This window comes from Drosophila biarmipes, chromosome 2R (genome assembly GCF_025231255.1).
Source record: "Drosophila biarmipes strain raj3 chromosome 2R, RU_DBia_V1.1, whole genome shotgun sequence".
NCBI lineage: Eukaryota > Metazoa > Arthropoda > Insecta > Diptera > Drosophilidae > Drosophila > Drosophila biarmipes.
In genome coordinates, this window is record NC_066615.1 from 4,793,020 (window position 1) to 4,811,710 (window position 18,691).

Sequence of the window (18,691 nt, forward strand, 5' to 3'; positions counted from 1 at the left end):
TGCAGACTCAATGCCTCCAACGGCGAGCTCACCATCACGAAGTCCCTGGGGGCACCTTCAGCCACGGCCACGAGGGCCTCCTCCGCCTCGCCGCGAGATGACTCCCCGGGTCCGGGTCCCTCCACCTCGAGTGTTTCCCAAATGCAGCCCCTCAAACTGAGTCCCTCGTCCAGAAGCGAACCGCCGCATCTGTCGCCCAATGGAAACGACAATGACAACGACCTGCTCATGGATTCTCCGAGTGAGTAAAGATCGATTCTTTCTTCTACATAAATTCATTAGAGATGGGATGCAGGGCGATTGTGCAACTAGCCCCAAGAACAAGCAAGCAAATTAGTGAACAACGCAGAGAAATATATTGATATATACATTACAATTACTCTCAATAAAGATACCATTCGAGTATCAAATAGAAATAGTTGTGTTGTGATAGTTATATTAAACTAAGTACACTACCTAAAATCGTTTAATTTACCCAATATGAGAACTCATGCTTTCAAACGGCTTGCATCCCAACTTTAAAGTGCCCAGGCTTAGCATTAATTTCATACACAAGTCCACAAAACTGTTCTAAGCATCCTTCAGCGTTTAATGATCCCAATGAGCCGGAGGCCCGAGCTTCGAGTGCCCTCCGCAGTTGTACCTACATGTACTCATAATTGGGGTCCGCAGCGGGCTGATGATGATTTGATATTTTAAGAGCCACACTCGTGTGCAACACAGCGTATGAGTGATATACGCACAAAGGCAGGCGAAAATCAACTTTTTGGCCAACATTAATTAACGAAATTCCCGTCGAAATCCAACTTTGTAGGCAATGCCAAAAGCCCTAACAAGTTGACTGCACTTTATGTAATTTTCCAAAAGAAAATCAACTTGAAACTCCATCCGGTTTTCCTTCTCAGCACCCACCCCTCCTACAACATTTTCGGCCGTGTCTTTTGGCGTGTGTGCGAAAAGTTTCGCCGTGCATTTCCACGACTTCTGGCGACGGGCGGGATTCATAATTGATGCAGGGTTCCGGGGACCTGGGGAGCTGGGGGCCGGGGATTAGGCGAGAGCTAAACAAAACTTGCGAGAATGCATGGCCCAAAGTTGAGAGATGTCAACCGAAAGTGTTAGGCAAATTAGCAGCGGCGTTGACGTTGTCACGCTCAGCATCTGGCATTGGATTAGGTTTCGGGGCCAAGACATGTCAGCCGAGTTCGAGCTGATGGGATTAGCTCAGGCGGATTATAGGCACCCTCTGTGGGGAACTCTCTTGTTTGAGCGTATTGAATTGATTAGACTCCCCTGCCATGCGATCTGGAAAGCCAGCCTTAATTGAAACTTTTGGTGCATTAAAAATGCAATCAGCACAAGCTCCCAGCGACAAGAAATCAAGGCACCCATTAGGGCCGGGCCATCAGGATTGGATGGCTTCCACCTCGAGCAGTCTCGATTGCGACATCGCATCGTTTGCGCATACAAATTGCAGACAATATGCGGCTTAATTACTACTAATTGATGCATACAAAAACTTAAGATGTCTTCCGCATTTAATGACATATTCCAAACGCTGCAGCAAACAACAACAGCCGGGCCAAACAAAGCCAGCTAGCTGCGACGACAGCTTGAGTTACGGCCCGCAAAGGATGCGGAAGGATCCTTTACCATCCTACCAGCCCATCCCACGCTCGCCTCCAATCCATTCTCGCATCTTAATTACCGCTAAAACACAAGGCTGCCGTTGAAGTTGCAGTTAGCTGCTGTTGGCTGTTGCTGGTTGTCTGCTGCTCCGCGGAACTGGGGCCTTTCCCTCCTTGCATATCATTAATAAATAAATCAAAATTCTACGCGAGTAGTTTGCATCCTTCAGCCCTGCTGCCACAATATTAGGCGGAGGAAAGCCGTGAGTTCCGCACTTGCCTAACAGACAAGAACAGCCTGGCAGGTGTCTCCGCCGTGTGCTTTATCAATTTGCCTGTGCTGCTTGCAATAATGTTTTGCCATTACCGCAATTAACTGTAATTAAGACGAGGGCAGGGCGGAAATTTATGATGTCATTTGCATGGCTTATTACGCCGGATAGACAAGCCAGTTTTCCATTTATTAGTTAGACCTAGAGCATTCAAGCCAGCGATTGGGCCACTAACCGGATCTGTGTTCCCCCTTCCGCCAGATGAACCCACCATCAACCAGGCCACCACCAATGTGGTGGACGGCATCGACCTGGACGAGATCAAGGAGTTCGCCAAGGCCTTCAAGCTGCGGCGCCTGTCGCTGGGACTCACCCAAACCCAGGTGGGCCAGGCCTTGTCGGTGACCGAGGGACCCGCCTACAGCCAGAGCGCCATTTGCAGGTGAGATATGCATGGACGAGCCAGACCGAGAGCTCCGATATTTAAGCAAAGGGTACAACGCAAGAGCAGTTTTATTGCCAGAGTTTTAATTTATATCTTACATTTTCCCTCTCGAAAATGGTAGGATTATTTGCAATACTTTCAAGTTTTAACGCTGATTTAAAATGATTGATCTCAAAGGATTGAGCTAGAGCCTATGTTTGATTAACTTTCCATATCTTTAGACTCACACCGAAATCTTTAGGTGCTTTAAAGCTCTTATTATGTGTCCAAATTTATGCTGGAAATATATGACAACCTTTTTTAAAACTTCCGAGTCGGAAATACTCTATTTGCTCCACTCAAGATATCTCGATTGTCCCAATGACAAGAGATACAAATCGCGAATAAAACTTTCTTAAATAAATAAAATATTAGCATACATTTAGAAATGTTCTCCTAAGTTTAAAGATCGCTAAAGCATTAATTTTTTGCAAATACGGTAGGTGAATTATTTTATTTGAAAATGGCAACGTTAATTTGTTTAGGGATGCAATTTATCAGCATTACAACTAGCGAAAAAGACAATTTCTTCTCTTAGCAAACGTGTTTCATTATACTTTTCTCTAAATATTTTTTGCTTAAGTCCACATATTTCTGTTCACCTTAATTTGTTTTTCGTAAACTTCTGGAACCAATTTTCGAAGAGTGCCAGGACATTTTCTAGCAAATCTAAAAATGCTAAATTAACCACGAAAAACAGACAACAAACCAATTAAATGCTAAATTAATTTAATTTACCTTATTTGTTTATTTTTTCGATTCAAACGCCAACTCTATCTAACTCTCTCTCTCTCAACATCGAATGTCGAATGCCACCCACCGCAAACTGAATACTGAACACTGAATACCGAATACCGAATATCGAATCTCGAATGCCAACTATCGAATGCAAGCAGTGCACTCGCTGCGCAGATGTACGCCGCTCAACTATCGACGCAGCAGCAGAACATGTATGTGTGCCTCCTTGAGGGAGTGTGTGGGCAGTGTGTGTGTGCAGTCCAAGAAAACCTAACTAAAGTGCAAGGCTCATTAACCTGTTCATTTCGCCATGTATTTGTTTTGTTTCACCTTTAATTTGCATAATGCGCTTCCGAGAATTGGCCAGGGCATTGCCAATGAGCAGCGTTTCAGCAGCTCGTCAGAACCGAAATTTCAACCATTGAACGATTAAAAGAGCGTACCCTAACCGAAAGAGAATGCTAATTGACAATGTCCTGGCACTTTAGTTACGTTTCTTTTGCGTTTTAATGGGCTTGCACGAGCCGATCGGTCGATCAGGTCAGCGATCTAATTCCCAACCTACCCCTCCACTCCACTCCAAAACCGCAGGTTCGAGAAGCTGGACATCACACCAAAGAGCGCACAGAAGATCAAGCCTGTGCTGGAGCGATGGATGAAGGAGGCCGAAGAGAGGTGAGAGTATGGAGGCAGTTCCACGCGCCGTTTTGCCCCACGTTGGGCGCCACTTGTTGGCAAACCCGACTAACTTGCGTTTCTCTCGCCCGCTTAGCCACTGGAACCGCTACAAATCGGGTCAGAACCACCTTACCGACTACATAGGCGTGGAGCCATCGAAAAAGCGCAAGCGGCGCACCTCCTTCACACCACAGGCTCTGGAGCTGCTGAATGCGCACTTCGAGCGGAATACGCATCCTTCGGGTGAGTGGTAACTTTCAGTTACAAGAAGTCTTGGACTCCGGAACCACTCTAAATATGCTTCCCCTCCACGCAGGCACCGAAATCACCGGCCTGGCCCACCAGCTGGGATACGAGCGCGAGGTGATCCGCATCTGGTTCTGCAACAAGCGACAGGCCCTCAAGAACACCGTTCGCATGATGTCCAAGGGCATGGTATAGGGCCAGGGGCCCTTGTAAATAGCTGGTCCGTGTATATAGCTAGGTGTCTAAGTGTGAGTGCGAATGCGTGCCTGTGTGCGTGAGAGAGTGTATTACAGTGTGATAGTTGTACAACACCCTAGAGTTTAGCAGTTAGGCCATGTGAAGTAATACTGTGTGTCATAGCATTTACAAAGGACATTGGCTTACGCAAGCGAACCACAACCCAAGACCCAAGAACCCAATCCAATTGAATATCTAGCCATCTAAGCAACTACTTAACACTTATCATATCCCAAATAGCCTAAAAGTAGTCTAAAGTCCCCAAGGCAGACTTGTGCAGTTTTAGGCCAAATTTTATCACATTGATGTGCCATTCCAAAACAAAAGAAAACGAAAACAAAAATGAAACCAGTTCATACCAAGTAACAAATTACTAAATGTTTAAAACCATTCAAACCAAAACTGCATCACATCTCTATACGACCCGCAGTCTAAGAAATTCTGCAGAGCTCGTAAGCGATGAGTAAAAATATTTGCATTTAATGCGTTGGCTAAACTTGTATACTGAAATAAATCTGATTTCAACAATTTATAAACAAATTATAACCCTAGTATTTAGCCAGTTCAGACTCGAAAACTAAGAAAATTCTATATGGTAGCACTCAAAAAGAACAAAAGCAAGCTATAAAGACAGCAAGTGTTTAGGATAAGCAGCATTATGTAGCCACTTAAAAAATTATGATTGAAAAGAAACGAAAAAATATTTCAACTACGAAATTTGAATGGTACATAGTAAGAAAACAGCTACAGCTGAACAAATATTTAAATGATTGTAATAAAAAATACTATTTAAAAAATTAAAACAAACGTGGTTTTATTAGGTAACAAAGAGCTCTTAAAGCCATTTTCCTAACCTAATTTGGCAACATGAAATATTTATTTTATTATTATTAGCTTTAAAGGGTTATCTGTATAAATCAGTCACTGAGCATGACCTCCAATTTCAAGCTGCAAACTGACCCCACACAGCCCACGCACATAAATCAGCAGTTTGGTGAAGGTGCAAAGCTGCGAACTGATGACGTCCCACAGACGGAAGATGCTATTCGCGGCAATCAGGTGGTTCGTATAAGAGTATAAGAGTTAGCTTAGTCCATCTCAAGCACGATCTTAGTGGGGGCACCAACCATTGACGACGACCAGCAAAGGCGCAGTAGCTTTATCCTGTACTATGGCTACAATTTCAGATAAAACCTATTATATTACCGGAACCAGCACCTGGAAAAAGTCAAATTGGTGCCAGAGGTGCTCCTGTATCGGCCAAGGAGACATGTGGAGTAGGTCCCGCCCACACACTTAGGCTTCTGAGAAATCCTCATTTTATTTCTAAATATTTATTTCAAATATATATATAATATTTTTTTTATATATTAACTTCAGATTAAAAATCTTAAAATATGTTCGAAATTAGGAAATATGATTAAGCTGGTGCTATGACGAAGTTCCAAAATAAAAAGACTTAAAAATGCCTCACCACTTATATGTTCAAATAACGCCGCTTTACAACACTAAAAGAACAACAGCACTAGCACTGGTACGTGGAAATAGAAAGCCCAAAAATACCTGAAAGCAATAAAATAATTAGCGTTGTTTTGGTAAGCCTTGGACAATAACAATATAAAGGAATTCTAAAAAAAAAATATGATCATTGAGATTGTTGAAGAAACGTGTATATTTGTTTAATATATATGTTTTTATGTTCTTATTATTCAATTCAATTTCGGCAGTCGATACGAACGGTTGTGCCATTCTTGTGTTCTCTCAAGTAATAAACCTTCAATCTTCCGAATCGAACCACCCCCCGCGACCCCGCGCCTACCTATCGATTTCTTATCAGCAATTCAAATCAGCAACTACTGTCTTCGTCGCCAAAAACCGACAACAACAACGACGGTTCCCCAGCAAAGGTCTTGCCGTTTACACTGAAGAAAATCATTGACGTAACCGTTGGAGGAGTAGTTGAAGAAAGCAAGAAAGTCAGAGATGGAAATATTTTGATCAAAACCAAAAACCAGACCCAAACGGACAAACTCTTAAATCTAAAAATGATCCCCGGCGACATCCCTGTAACAGTCTCAGAACATCGATAGTTAAACACCTGCAAAGGAGTCATATACTGCCCAGACTTAAATGGAATCGATACCGAGGAAATCCTGGATAACTTAAAATCCCAAAAAGTAGTAGAAATAAGAAAAATTACCAAGCTTATACAACGCAAGCCAACTGACACAGGATTAATAATAATAATAATAATAAGAAAATACCCCAACAACAACCACCATGCAAGAGATAAGGTATGTCCTGCCCTTATCACCTACAAGGAAATCCAAGCAATCAAGGCCATTCAAAAAGTAAACAACCGCGAAGCTTGGACCATTTATAAGACAAGACACCAACATGGCGGATCCCTCTACTCTACAGTGGCTAGACCTAACCACGGCAGGCCGCAACAACAAGCCACAAAAACCTCCTCAACAGACTTCACACCATGGACGACAGCAACAACCCAACAACAAGATACAAAGGACAATAAGAAGAACGGAGCAGATCAACCCTCCTGCAGTAATATTCGACCTTCAATTCAATATGAAAGCGAGGAAGAGATGGCTACAGCTTCTGACACCTCGCAACCACCTACTAACGATAAGTCTAATTTCACTACTAAAATCTACCCTTCCAAACTATCCAAAAGAGAGAAAAGATTCGTTAAACAAGATTATATGCTAACTAGGTCCAAAATTAAGGCCACAGTCAACTCCACCATTACAAAGACAACAAACTAAATCCTAAGTTGCACTTTAAGCCATTACATTACCAACTAAATATTATGACTATTTTAATACTACAATGGAATATGAACGGCTACTTAAACCACTACAAACAACTCCAACTTCTAATAAAAAATACACTCCACAAATATATGCCTACAAGAAACTCACCTTATACCCTATAAAAACTTTCCCACTCCAATCAATTATACTATATATACTCTTAACTCTGCTGTCAATGCCTCCGGAAGCGTTGCTATCCTAGTACACAACTCAATTCAACACACCGAAATTCATCTTCCACAAGACTTTGAGTCACTCTGCTCTAAAATCCAATCCAAGTATACCTTTAACATAATCTGCTCGTACATCCCACCAAGACAACATTTAACATGCAACAACCTTGAAAATGTATACAGCGATTTATCTTCCCCCACCCTCATTACCGGGGACTTCAAAAGCTGGCATACGTTATGGGGTTCACCTAGGAATAACAAAAAAGGAAAAACACTTTCCCAATTTATTCACCAATCTCCTCTAACCCTACTAAACGATGGTTCTCCCACACATTTCAGCACCCACAACATTCTCACACTCTTCGATCTCACTCTCGCATCTGCGACCCTTGCCCTCGAATCCGTTTGGTTCATCGAGTCAAGTACGTTTGGAAGCGACCACTTTCCGATTATCACAACACTATTTGACACTACTTCTACCCCTACCTTCTTACCTAAATTCAAATTAGACGACGCAAACTGGCCCAAATACGTCGAAGCTAGTAACTACTTCCACCTTCAACTGCCCATAAGCCACAATCTTAATAAGGAAGCCGCTAACCTTAAAAGAATAGTTCACCAAAGCGCAACTGCTCTATCCCACAATCCATATCTAATCCCCATTCTAAACGCACAGTACCATGGTGGAACACTCACCTAGAAGCACTTAAAAAATCAAAAAACGCTTACTTTAATATCTTTTGACGAAACATCTCCAACACGAACATAATTAACTATAGAAGAGCCAATGCCCTTCTCAAACGCGAAACGTAACTCACTGGAAATAATCACCTCCAAAATTAATCCAAACTCTTCGACCTCCAAAATTTGGAGTAATCTTCGAATAAAATAACAAATAGCTTAGAGATAGCCAATGAACTATGTTCCTTTTGGTCCTCCGAATCAAGCGACGATAACTTCTCAGCAACCTTCACCCACCACAAAAATAACATTCTACCCATCCACCAAAATTGCCAACCTTCCACTAGCGCATTAAAAATAGATTCTCCTATCCCTTGAACTCAATATAGCCCTGTCAAAGCAAAAAGGAAAGTCCCCAGGTCTCGATCGTGTCTCCTATCAAATGCTAAAGAACCTCCACCCAGCAGTAAAGCTCAGACTACGTGATCATTTTAACAGTATATTTAACAGCTTCATCCCACAACATTACAAACATAGTAAAATTATACCTATTCACAAACCTAATACAGAGAAAACATCCCTTAACTCTTATCGTCCCATATCCCTTAATTCATGCTTCGCTAAAACGCTAGACAAAATCATTGCAATCATTGGTTTGTTTCCTACAACAACTCGATCGATAGTCGTCAAACTGGATTTCGAAAAGGGAAGTCAATATCAGACAATCTACTGGTTCTAGGTCACCTGATATCCTCTTCCTTATCAACGAAGAATCACCTATCAGTGGATTTTACAAAAGCGTTTGATAAAATTGGAATCCATACTGTTGTCGACGAACTGCAATCATGGAAAATCGGCCCTAAGATTATAAATTATTGCATTAATTTCATGACCAACAGAAAATTAAAGTCTATGCCAATAACCATTTTTCATTCAACCGCCCACAACACAACGGCATTCGCAACTCTCAGTAATTCTGTTCCTAATCGCGTTTAACAAACTAAATCTAGTTATCCTTAATCACAAATAATTTAACTTTCGCCTACGCCGACGATTATCACATATTTAAAAAAGACAAACAAACTCAAATAAATATTGACCCCCTCCTTAATGATACCCAAACTTGGTGTGAATACTCCGGCGCTGTCCTCTCACTCAACAAGTGCAAACACCTTTATTTTTGTAAAAAAACACTCCTGCCAACTTCTAATATCCAATACACTTGCACCCATAGACAACACTAATACGTTAAAAATTCTAGGAATAACATTCAATATGAAATATAATTGGGCAGATCACGTAGCTAGCCTCGTCTCTTCCCTCTCAAATCGCCTTAATATCATAAAGTGCATATCGAGTTCAACTGCAACCACCTCACCATCTTAAACATTATAAAAGCGCTTATTTTGTCAAAAATCGACAACATCCACAATTAAGCCAATTAAAAGCATTTACCACTCTGCCATCAGATCAGCTCTAGGTGCTTTTCGAACCACCCCTATCCATAACATTCTCTTCGGGTCTAACATCATGCCAATAGATATCCGAACCAACTACTCCTACTCTCCCATAACTCTCCGCTAAAATCGATAGTTACCAAAATATTAAAAGGAAAGAAGCGGATCCCAAAGATTCCATCTGTCGTCCACAGAGCCTTGAATTTCGCCGTAGAACTTGGTTTACGAACCAAACCACCCATTTCTAAAAAACCCGTTAACCCACCTTGGTTGGATGTATCCAATTTGATAGATACAACTCTGCGTAAACTACCGAAAGCCACCACTCCGCTACTAGTCTACCAGCAAAAGTTTCTCGAATTCAAAAACAAATACCCGACCAGCACATTCATCTACACCGATGGTTCCAAAATTTCAGGCGCGACATCCTTTAGTGTAGTATCCGACGACATAAGCCAACAGCACTTACTACCATACTATAGCTCCATATTCTCTGCCGAAATTATCTACAAAGCAGTACTTTTAGCTCAACACTCACCAAACTCCTCAGTAATCTGTTCCGACTCCCTGTCGGCGTTAAATGCTTTAGCAAATCCCTCCAATAATTCCTTCTACCCAGCCACAATCAGACAAATTCTGTTAAAAAACGTTAACAATATAACCATTAAATGGATCCCTCGTCACTGCGGCATACAAGGCAACGAAGTTGCTGATGAAACCGCCAAAAACGCCTTTGCATTACCCCTGACATTCTACGACAACCTGAACATATCAGATATCCTAAAACAAATTAAAAAACACTATAAAGCACTACAGACTTCTCTTTTTAACCAAACAAATACATATTACAAATCAAACAATACAGATCAAAACAATATATACAACTATGGTCGACTCCAAGCCGACAAATGTTGTTATGAAATTTATATTGAAATTTGTTAACTAGTTTTTGAGCTTAAGGCCACGTAGCTATAGCTTAACTTAAGTTCGCCTGTAAATTTTACATTATAGTCGAACTTTTTATAATAATAATAATAATATGTTCTTATTAATATTAGAAAGACAAAAAAAGGATCTGCCTCAATTTTTAAAAAACATACACATGTACATAGTTGATACTATAGTAGCAGAATGAGCAGCACCGCAACTGCATAAGAAGTGAAAATTGAGCGTCCGGGAAATTCGTGCCAATGAAAAAAACCCTTTTATTACAGTTATTTGCATTCATAATTCCCAACGCGAAGTCTATATAGTAGTCGCCATTGCACACCCTTCTGGTGCGCTTCGTCACTACGTGGACTGCCGTCCACGTCCTTGTTGAGGCATAGTATTCAATCCATCAAAAAGTCGTCTAAAATCAAAAACTTCATTAAATAAAATAGCAAAACAATTTTGGTGGTAAAATTTGGTTGCAATTTGTGGACGGCAAACTTCATGCCTCCCAAAGAAAAATAGTAAAATACCTCTCAAGAAATAATTAATTTTATATATTTCTTAAGCTATCAAGCTGTTCGGAATCAAAGCCGAAAAGCTTTTATTACTATGTAACCAATATTTTAATATTATCAGAATTTATTTACCCACAATGTATTCAAAGTATTAAAGGCGACGAGCATCTCGGTCCGGAGCAGGACGATACCGCGTGAATGCTCGAAGAAGCATTCAAGCGGTGTTTGCCGCGCCGATTCCGGAAAATCAATTTTGGGATGAAAACAAATAGAATGGAATTAACAATAAGTGAATTGCAAGAAGAAAGCAATTTCCAACTTCGCTGGAGTGTGCGTTCCGCAGCGTTGTCGCGCAACTTAGCGTCGTGCCGCCACGCGCCGCGGCGCACCGCCCCAGTGTGCGCCAACCTCTATTGTCTTCATCCATGATAACTAATGCTGTAGTAACAGTAGCTATTCGTTTGTATTCGTTACAGATGTACATTATACATGTTATTTGTTGTTTACAATTTTTTGTTTGTATTTAGGCCAGTGAAATAGTACATTTATACGCAGTTTTTACCATATTTATTAACACTGGTCCATCAAGAAATAATGGTCAGAAATTAGTACATTTTCTTTGGACCAGTTTTTGTTCGGTCTGAGCTCTTAAAATTTTGTCGTGGAATCTCTATAAGTTTCGGTGCGACTAGAAACCACCAAATTTATGTTGCATGGCAGCTCCGCGACCAAAGATTGGATTGTTTGCCTTTTACTTGACTATTTCACCTCATCAGCTGGTTGGGTGGCATTTATGGTTTTCAACTTTTCTTCTTTATTTCGTGTCGCTCCTTATATTTTTATTATGAGTATGTTGTCATGTGTTGGATTAATATGATGGTACTTCTGAGTATCTGGAACTGTCTTAGCGTGGATAAAGCGTGCCTTTAATTGTTCTGCTATCTTGGAGTGTTCATCCTTAAAAAAAAGGTATATCCGATTTTTGAAAATTGCTCTTTGCCCATTTAAACAATTCTTCTTCTTTTTCTTCTTTTTAATTTAATTTTTTTTTTTAAATATAAAAAGCTGTTGTTTTGTGTTGTAGATCGCATGACAAAACCGCTATTGATCCATGCCAAAGCTTTTGCTCTCTATTGTACGTAGTAGTGATCATTGTTCCAATGAACTGCATGTTGGCCTAAAAATGGGTAGTGTTCGGCAAAGTCACACTGTATGAATAATTCTCCCTCCTCAACATTCAAAAATGTTAAAATGCATTAGCTTTACGCTCGATCATTTTAAATTTACTTTTATAATAGCTCTGTCCGTTTCAGTTCAACTTCCTGAATTTGTAGGGGTCTGAATTTTCAAAGTATATAATTATTGTTTTTTTTTAATTATAAAACTTGCGGTTCTCGTTCCGCAACTTTCTTTCTTACCGCGCCAACAACCCAACCAGACCCATCTGGAATAAAGAGGAGAAGCACAATGAGATCCCCGATTTCCGAAAGTTTGGATGGCTGAGTTCCAGTGGCAGTGAGCCCAACCTTCAACTAAAAATTTAAAAATAGCTTCCTCAAATAAAGAATAATAGCGATTAGTATTTATTGCTTTACTTTATTGCTTGGTGCTCGATTTTGGCCCACTCTGGTTGGCAAAAAGAGACGGCCTACTTTTCGAGTTAAGCTACTTATAGTTCTCTAGTGCGCAAGCTATATTCAGATCCCCTCTTCACAGCCTATTCGCTTGCAGCCGGATAAATTCAAGTTCCGTGCCAAGCTTTTCAACCCTTTGTACAAGGTAAATAAAGCCTAGGTAAATAAAATAACCTGAGTAACCACAGCCTGCACCCGTATTTCATAGATCGATGTAGGTGCTAAGCGAGGATGCACCTTTGTGAGTAGCCTACCGCGGAGCTGCCTGGATTTCCTGAACTATCCCACGGTCTAGTTGTTGAATCTACTACCACTCAGCTAAGGATTACCGACCCCGACCTCGGCAATTGATCTGGCTGTTAAATCATTTTTGTAGCATTTAAAATAGATTTACATGTTGTAGACAGGGACTGAAACCGATTGGAATACCGGTTCCGATTCCGGTTTCCGTTCCTATAAAAATCTGTTAGCGGTTCCGGTTCCAATTTCGGTTCCTAAGAAAAATCGCAAAACGATTCCGGTTTCGGTTCCGGTTCCTAAAAAATATTACGAATCGGTTCCGGTTCCAGTATCGGTTTCATTTTTTTAATGTATGATCGTGTAGAAAAGTAATTGCGACAACATATGTATATATCATTATTCGCATTTATTCGTGTTTCAATTACATATCAACAAGTCACAGAGCCACAACGCCACAACGCAATCCGAGACTCATTCTCAAAAAAAGAATATCGGTTTCGGATCCGGTTTCGGTTCCACAGTATGCCAAATAATCGGTTCCGGTTCCAGTCCCGGTTCCATCGAAAATTAAAATTTCGGTTTCGTTTCGATTCCGGTTCCGTAAAAAGGAAAGGGTTCCGGTTTCGGTACCGGTACCGGTTCTCTTCAGTCCCTGGTTGTAGACAATAAAAAAGTCGAGTCCCTCGACTATCAGATACCCGTTACTCAGCTTAAGAGGGCAAAAAATAAATTGAGATAAATAAGCAGCAAAGTAATATCGTAAAGCGCCACCTACCAGGTATTTCAATATAAGGTTATGTCGTCAAGCGTTTTGGGCATTTGTGGGCGTTACACTTAATACATTTCAGTTACCATTTTTTTCCTCAATGAAAACTGTTGCTTTGTAAGTAGATATGTACATATTCAGATGTTGGTTGGTTTTCTATATAATATTTATTTTTGGGCTTAGAGACGTCAGCATGAAATTTCCAAGAAGAGTCCACGTCGCGATGGTCTTTAAAAAATCTGGAATTTTTAAGAACCATAGCCGAATTATTCCGCAATTTGTGACACTGGTGGGCCACAAAGATGTAACGTGTAACGTTCGACTGAGGGACTAATTTTCGAAAGGATCTGTGATGGCGTGGCACGCTGTAGGTCCGGCGCTAGCTCGTGGCTTTGGGGTGGAGGTCTTGCTTTCACAGATTTAGTTACGATGCACACATTATTATTAACATCACAAGAAATTGAGCGTTTCTTGCGACATTGAAAGGAGCTAGTCATATAAATCGGAACAACGATAAACCAAATTAAAAAAAAGAAAGAAAAAAAAACAGCATGTACAGAGCATGGCTCTGGTGACCCCTCTTTTCCCTACGACCGTGGACTCATCAGCTCAGTTCAGCAAAACGTTTCTTTTAAGTTTCCATTTTTAGTGACAAAATTCAAAAGATCTTAATATTATCAAAGAAAATATAGTAAATCAGGTTTATAATAATAATATAGAGTGTAACAGTAATATAAGCAAAAAGAATAATTCATTATATTTTTTCTGTAAAAATATGTTCAGGTATAGGCATAAATTTTGTATGTATATAATTTTGGGTGAGCGTATTTAAAACCCAAGAATATGTTTAAGATATCAACTTCATTATCGGGGTTTTTTTCACGTATAATCTTTTACCAAAATTTTCACAATTTTTTATAGGTTTAATTAGATTGGTTTAAATGACCCGATTTAATTTCTTCTCAAGGTATAGAATTGATGAACTACGAGTATTATTTTAATATTGAAATATCTAGTAAAATATATTATAATTAATATTGTTTTCCTTTTCCTTATTTATTTGCTTTTTTTTCTTGTAATTGGTGTCTATTAAACCTAAGCCCAAGACTAAACAAAAGTTTCAACCATAGCACTATGGTCCAGAACCCGTTTTTTTTTGGCATAAAGTCGATTTTTTTATGTCAATATATCGTTGTTTTCTTGTTTTTATCTTAAAGTAAATTCTTTATACATTATAAAAATGTTAATTAAAAGCTTTAAATGTGCCACCAAAGCTTATTGTGAGCTTTTAAAAGTGCGATTGCGATCAGCTGATTTCCGAATAGAAATTCGCGCCAAAATATTTACTTGCTTTGAGTGGTGTCACACGGTTTAATTTAGTCCGAAAAATTAAACTAAAATATGGAAAATAATCCTCAAGGTATGCACTATTTAATGTATATGGTTATTTTATGTGTAGTTCTACGTATTTTGTGTTGGTAATGTCCAATATATGTGTATGTTTTTAGAAAACTAACATGCGTTCTCCGTGTTTCGTGGAATATAACTAATGAGCTGCTCCATGCTGACAGCAACTAATTGGTCCAGAATGTACTTGTGAGTGTTGTCTTTAGCTACAAACCAAAAACTCATCCCCGTTCGTCCCCCTTTTTTCGCATTTTGGTAATTTATAGGCACGTTTAAGTTTACTCACAGCGAACTTTTTGAAATATGGCGCAGCGGCAATCGCAAAATTCAATGTGTATCTATAACTAATATGCAGCTATGGATTTGATGGTTCAACGGGTCATTCAATATACAAGCAGAAGTTTGATACCAAAACAACTGGTGAACAGCTTTCAGATCACTCCATTTTTGTGACTTCTGTTATACCCATAAAAATTATAGACGCTTTTGATCACAACATATGGAATAATAAAACACCGCAATCTATACGATTTTGCAGACCTTTAAAAATTGAACTTGTAAAAGAAACTACGGCACACATAATGATGGAAAAGAACTTTTTAGATTCTCAAGTTAATAATCTCAAACCATCTGTTTATAAATTCAATGAAAATCGTGATATAACAGTAAATTATGAAATGCATTGACACTTATTGATGGCAAAGTGCTAAACGTTTTGACTGGAACTACATCTACTCAATGTTGTCCAATCTGTGGTTTCACTCCAACAAAAATATTAGAAATAAAAGATTTTAATTCTAAACATTTTGTCCCAAAGCCTGGAGCTTTGCAGTTTTGCGTAAGTGCATTGCATGCCTGGATCCGGTTCTTAGAATTTATCTTTAACATTTCATATAAAATTGAATTAAAGAAATGGCATATAAAAGGTGATGACAAGATTGAAATGAGCAAACGGAAAAAATATGTTCAAGAAAAGTTTTGGAACGAAATGGGTCTTCGGATAAGCATGCCAAAGCAGAATGGAAGCGGCAATACCAATGATGGTAATACGGCAAGGAGAGCTTTTGCCAATACTAAGCTACTAGCATCTATTACCAACTTCAACGAAGATCTTTTAAATAAATTTCACGCAATTTTAATCGCCATTTCTTCCAATCATTATATAAATTCGGAAAAATTTCGCTCTTTTGTGAAACAACTTTTTTATTATCTTTGCGAAGCTACCCTTGGTATCCGATGTCACCAACAATTCATAAAATATTGGTTCATGGTTACCAGATTAATAATTCGAGCTTAGTTCCACTAGGATGCTTAGGCGAAAATGCTTCTGAAGCTCGCAACAAAATATACAAAAAAGATAGATTTTCGCATTCAAGGAAAAATAGTCGTCTCAATACTATAAGAGATATATTTCACAGAGCTATAGATTCCTCGGATCCATTATTATCGAGTTTATGTCTAAGGGAAAGAGAGAAAAAAAATAAAAAGAAACCTTTCTCAAAAGAGGTATTAAGTCTTTTGGACCTTCCGTTCACAGCAGAAAATGAGAATGATCTGCAGTGCGATTGTGACGACGATCTAGATAATTATAATATTGAATTGAATATTGAATTGGATGAAGAAGAAAATTGCATTTAAAAAATAAGTAAGTAATTGAATAGAACAGGAAATAATATATATTTATTCTTAATCGCACTGACCCAATTTTTTGTATAGAAATTTTTAATGCCATAAAAATAAATTCTGCAAAATTTGAACCCTGTAGCTCAATTTTTCGACTTTATGCCAAAAAAAACGGGTTCTGGACCATAGTGCATAGATTCAGATACCATTCGAATGCGAATGTAAATTAAACAAAGACAACTCACTCAGATTTCCATCGGCGAAAGATCGATCTTCCGTTCAACGTTCATGCTGAAAAAAATCAGGCATTTCATACCGCCCTATGGGTTAAAATACTTCCACTTTCCTTGCAAACGATTGGAAGAAAACTTTTCTGATTATCATCCCGGCATTTTACATCGCGAATATCTCTCTCTCACAAAAAAAATATGGCCTAGAATTTTCTGTATTGTGCAATTGGTTAACTGTCGGAAGTCGCTCCTCTTCTACACTAGTTGTCTGGGGCTAGTCGAACGTCCCTGGCACCAATGGGTCAAGCCCCAGTGGCTCACGCAATGAAGACGCCAACCGGGGAATCTAAACGGCTCCTCTGACGGCTAAGCGAACGAGCGATGCGCGCGCCTCAGTCAGCGGTCTCTTGGGCACTTCTCCGGCGGGTGCTTCTCCGATGTGACTGCTCCTCCGGCAGGACTTCCTCTTACGGCGGGGCTACTCCGGTGCGCGCTCCTCGACAGGGCGCTCCTCTGGCGGATGCTTCTCAGATGCGGCAGGGTGCTCCTCTGGCGTATGCTTCTCCGATTTGGCTGCTTCTCTGCAGCTCTGGTGGTTTTGGCGTTCTTATGCCCCAAAAAAAAAAATGTTCCACAGATTTAAAAAAATGCATTCGCGATCGGACTTAGGGCCCTATCTCAGGGGCTTTCCTGCATCTCCTACCTGAGCTACACGTGTGATGTTACCAATTTTATTGGAATAGAGAGTAAGTGCATCTGCACTCAATGACGGCTTGATTTGAAAAAGACCGAATCAAAAATAGCGTGGCGTAACTGGGGCCATCGGCGGAAATGTTCACAGCTGAGTCGAGCTTTCCAAAGACTCCCTGCGCCGGCTGACCTTCGATGAATTACCATTCTCATTGGTATTACCCCGATAACATTGCACCAAAATTTCGGATATGCAACGAAGCTCGGTTTACAGATACTGAAGAGGAGCATACTTCTAGGATGAACTAACACGGCCTATTCAGTCGCCACTACAAAGATATTCCATTTATTATCCTGGGAAATCCTGCATACTCATTGCTACTGTGGCTTATACTGGACACCTAACTCCACAGGAAGGGTCATACAACGTAGCAGTTAGCTTGGGCAGAATAGAAGTTGAGAATGTCTGGCGAAAGGAAAAGATATTGACTATAAATTTGTTCCATATGTGGACAGAGGCTTAAGGTGCCATTGTAAGCAGGCTTCCTTACGATTGGCGACCGCATGTCGCCAGTAGATCGATAGATCGAAAACTTTAATTGCCTAGCGAGAATCACTGTTGCAACTTTAAGCGGATACCTGTTCACATAGAGAATCGCTGGAGCCAACAGTTTATCAGCATAAACAAACCGAAATGTCATCGCAATTCCGTTGTTCAGAAAATAAAGTGAGGTTTGAGCTATTAAGAGCCAACCATCTGCTGGGAAAAGTTAAAAACCTGGAATTTCAACAAGTTAGATTAGCACTGACTTTTGTACGTATTCAAAACACCTTCCTCGCATAAATCGTAAATTTCATTGTATTGTTTTTTAAAGCAACGAGCATATATGCTTTTAATAATTACGTGGTCTGATGATTGGTCTTGCCAAGGATACAAACTGGAGATTGGTCATTTGCTTAGACAAAAGGATAGAAATATCAATTTTTTACGATGGGCTCATGCTGTGTTCCGAATAGTTGGAATCTTGTTTGGTGTTGGCACCAAAGTATCTTCATTTACCTTGGAATATTCTACGACGAATTTCATCATTTATTTCTATAAATGACTAAATCCCCCACCCCTCTAAAATTTAAATGTTCGAATAAGAAAATAGACGACACAAGATAAAAACAAATATATAAAGAGCTGTATTCTTTTCTAGGCCAACAAACTCAAATGTGTCGTAGA

General features: G+C 39.8%; 1 protein-coding gene and 1 long non-coding RNA gene across 4 annotated transcripts in view; one reads left to right on the forward strand and one right to left on the reverse strand.

Moving 5' to 3' along the window:
* Positions 1–5,090, forward strand: part of LOC108029579 (alpha-protein kinase 1) — a 70,009-nt gene extending 64,919 nt beyond the window's left edge. For 2 of the 3 annotated variants that reach the window (XM_017101941.3, XM_050888017.1), the window contains 6 exons: positions 6–241; positions 2,162–2,342; positions 3,278–3,334; positions 3,714–3,797; positions 3,895–4,043; positions 4,117–5,090. In XM_017101941.3, coding sequence (XP_016957430.1) covers positions 6–241; positions 2,162–2,342; positions 3,278–3,334; positions 3,714–3,797; positions 3,895–4,043; positions 4,117–4,241 — 832 coding nt within the window. In that variant the 3' untranslated portion in view covers positions 4,242–5,090. The remainder of the gene's footprint in view (positions 1–5; positions 242–2,161; positions 2,343–3,277; positions 3,335–3,713; positions 3,798–3,894; positions 4,044–4,116) is intronic. The other variant, XM_017101942.3, reaches the window with a different exon arrangement.
* Positions 5,091–13,145: 8,055 nt separating this feature from the next.
* LOC108029461 (uncharacterized) lies at positions 13,146–17,604 on the reverse strand. Its single transcript, XR_001768443.3, has 4 exons — positions 17,477–17,604; positions 16,789–17,379; positions 13,523–13,752; positions 13,146–13,456 (listed from the first exon to the last, which is right to left on the reverse strand). It is a non-coding gene; the product is annotated as an uncharacterized LOC108029461 (long non-coding RNA).
* Between the last annotated feature and the right edge of the window lie 1,087 nt (positions 17,605–18,691).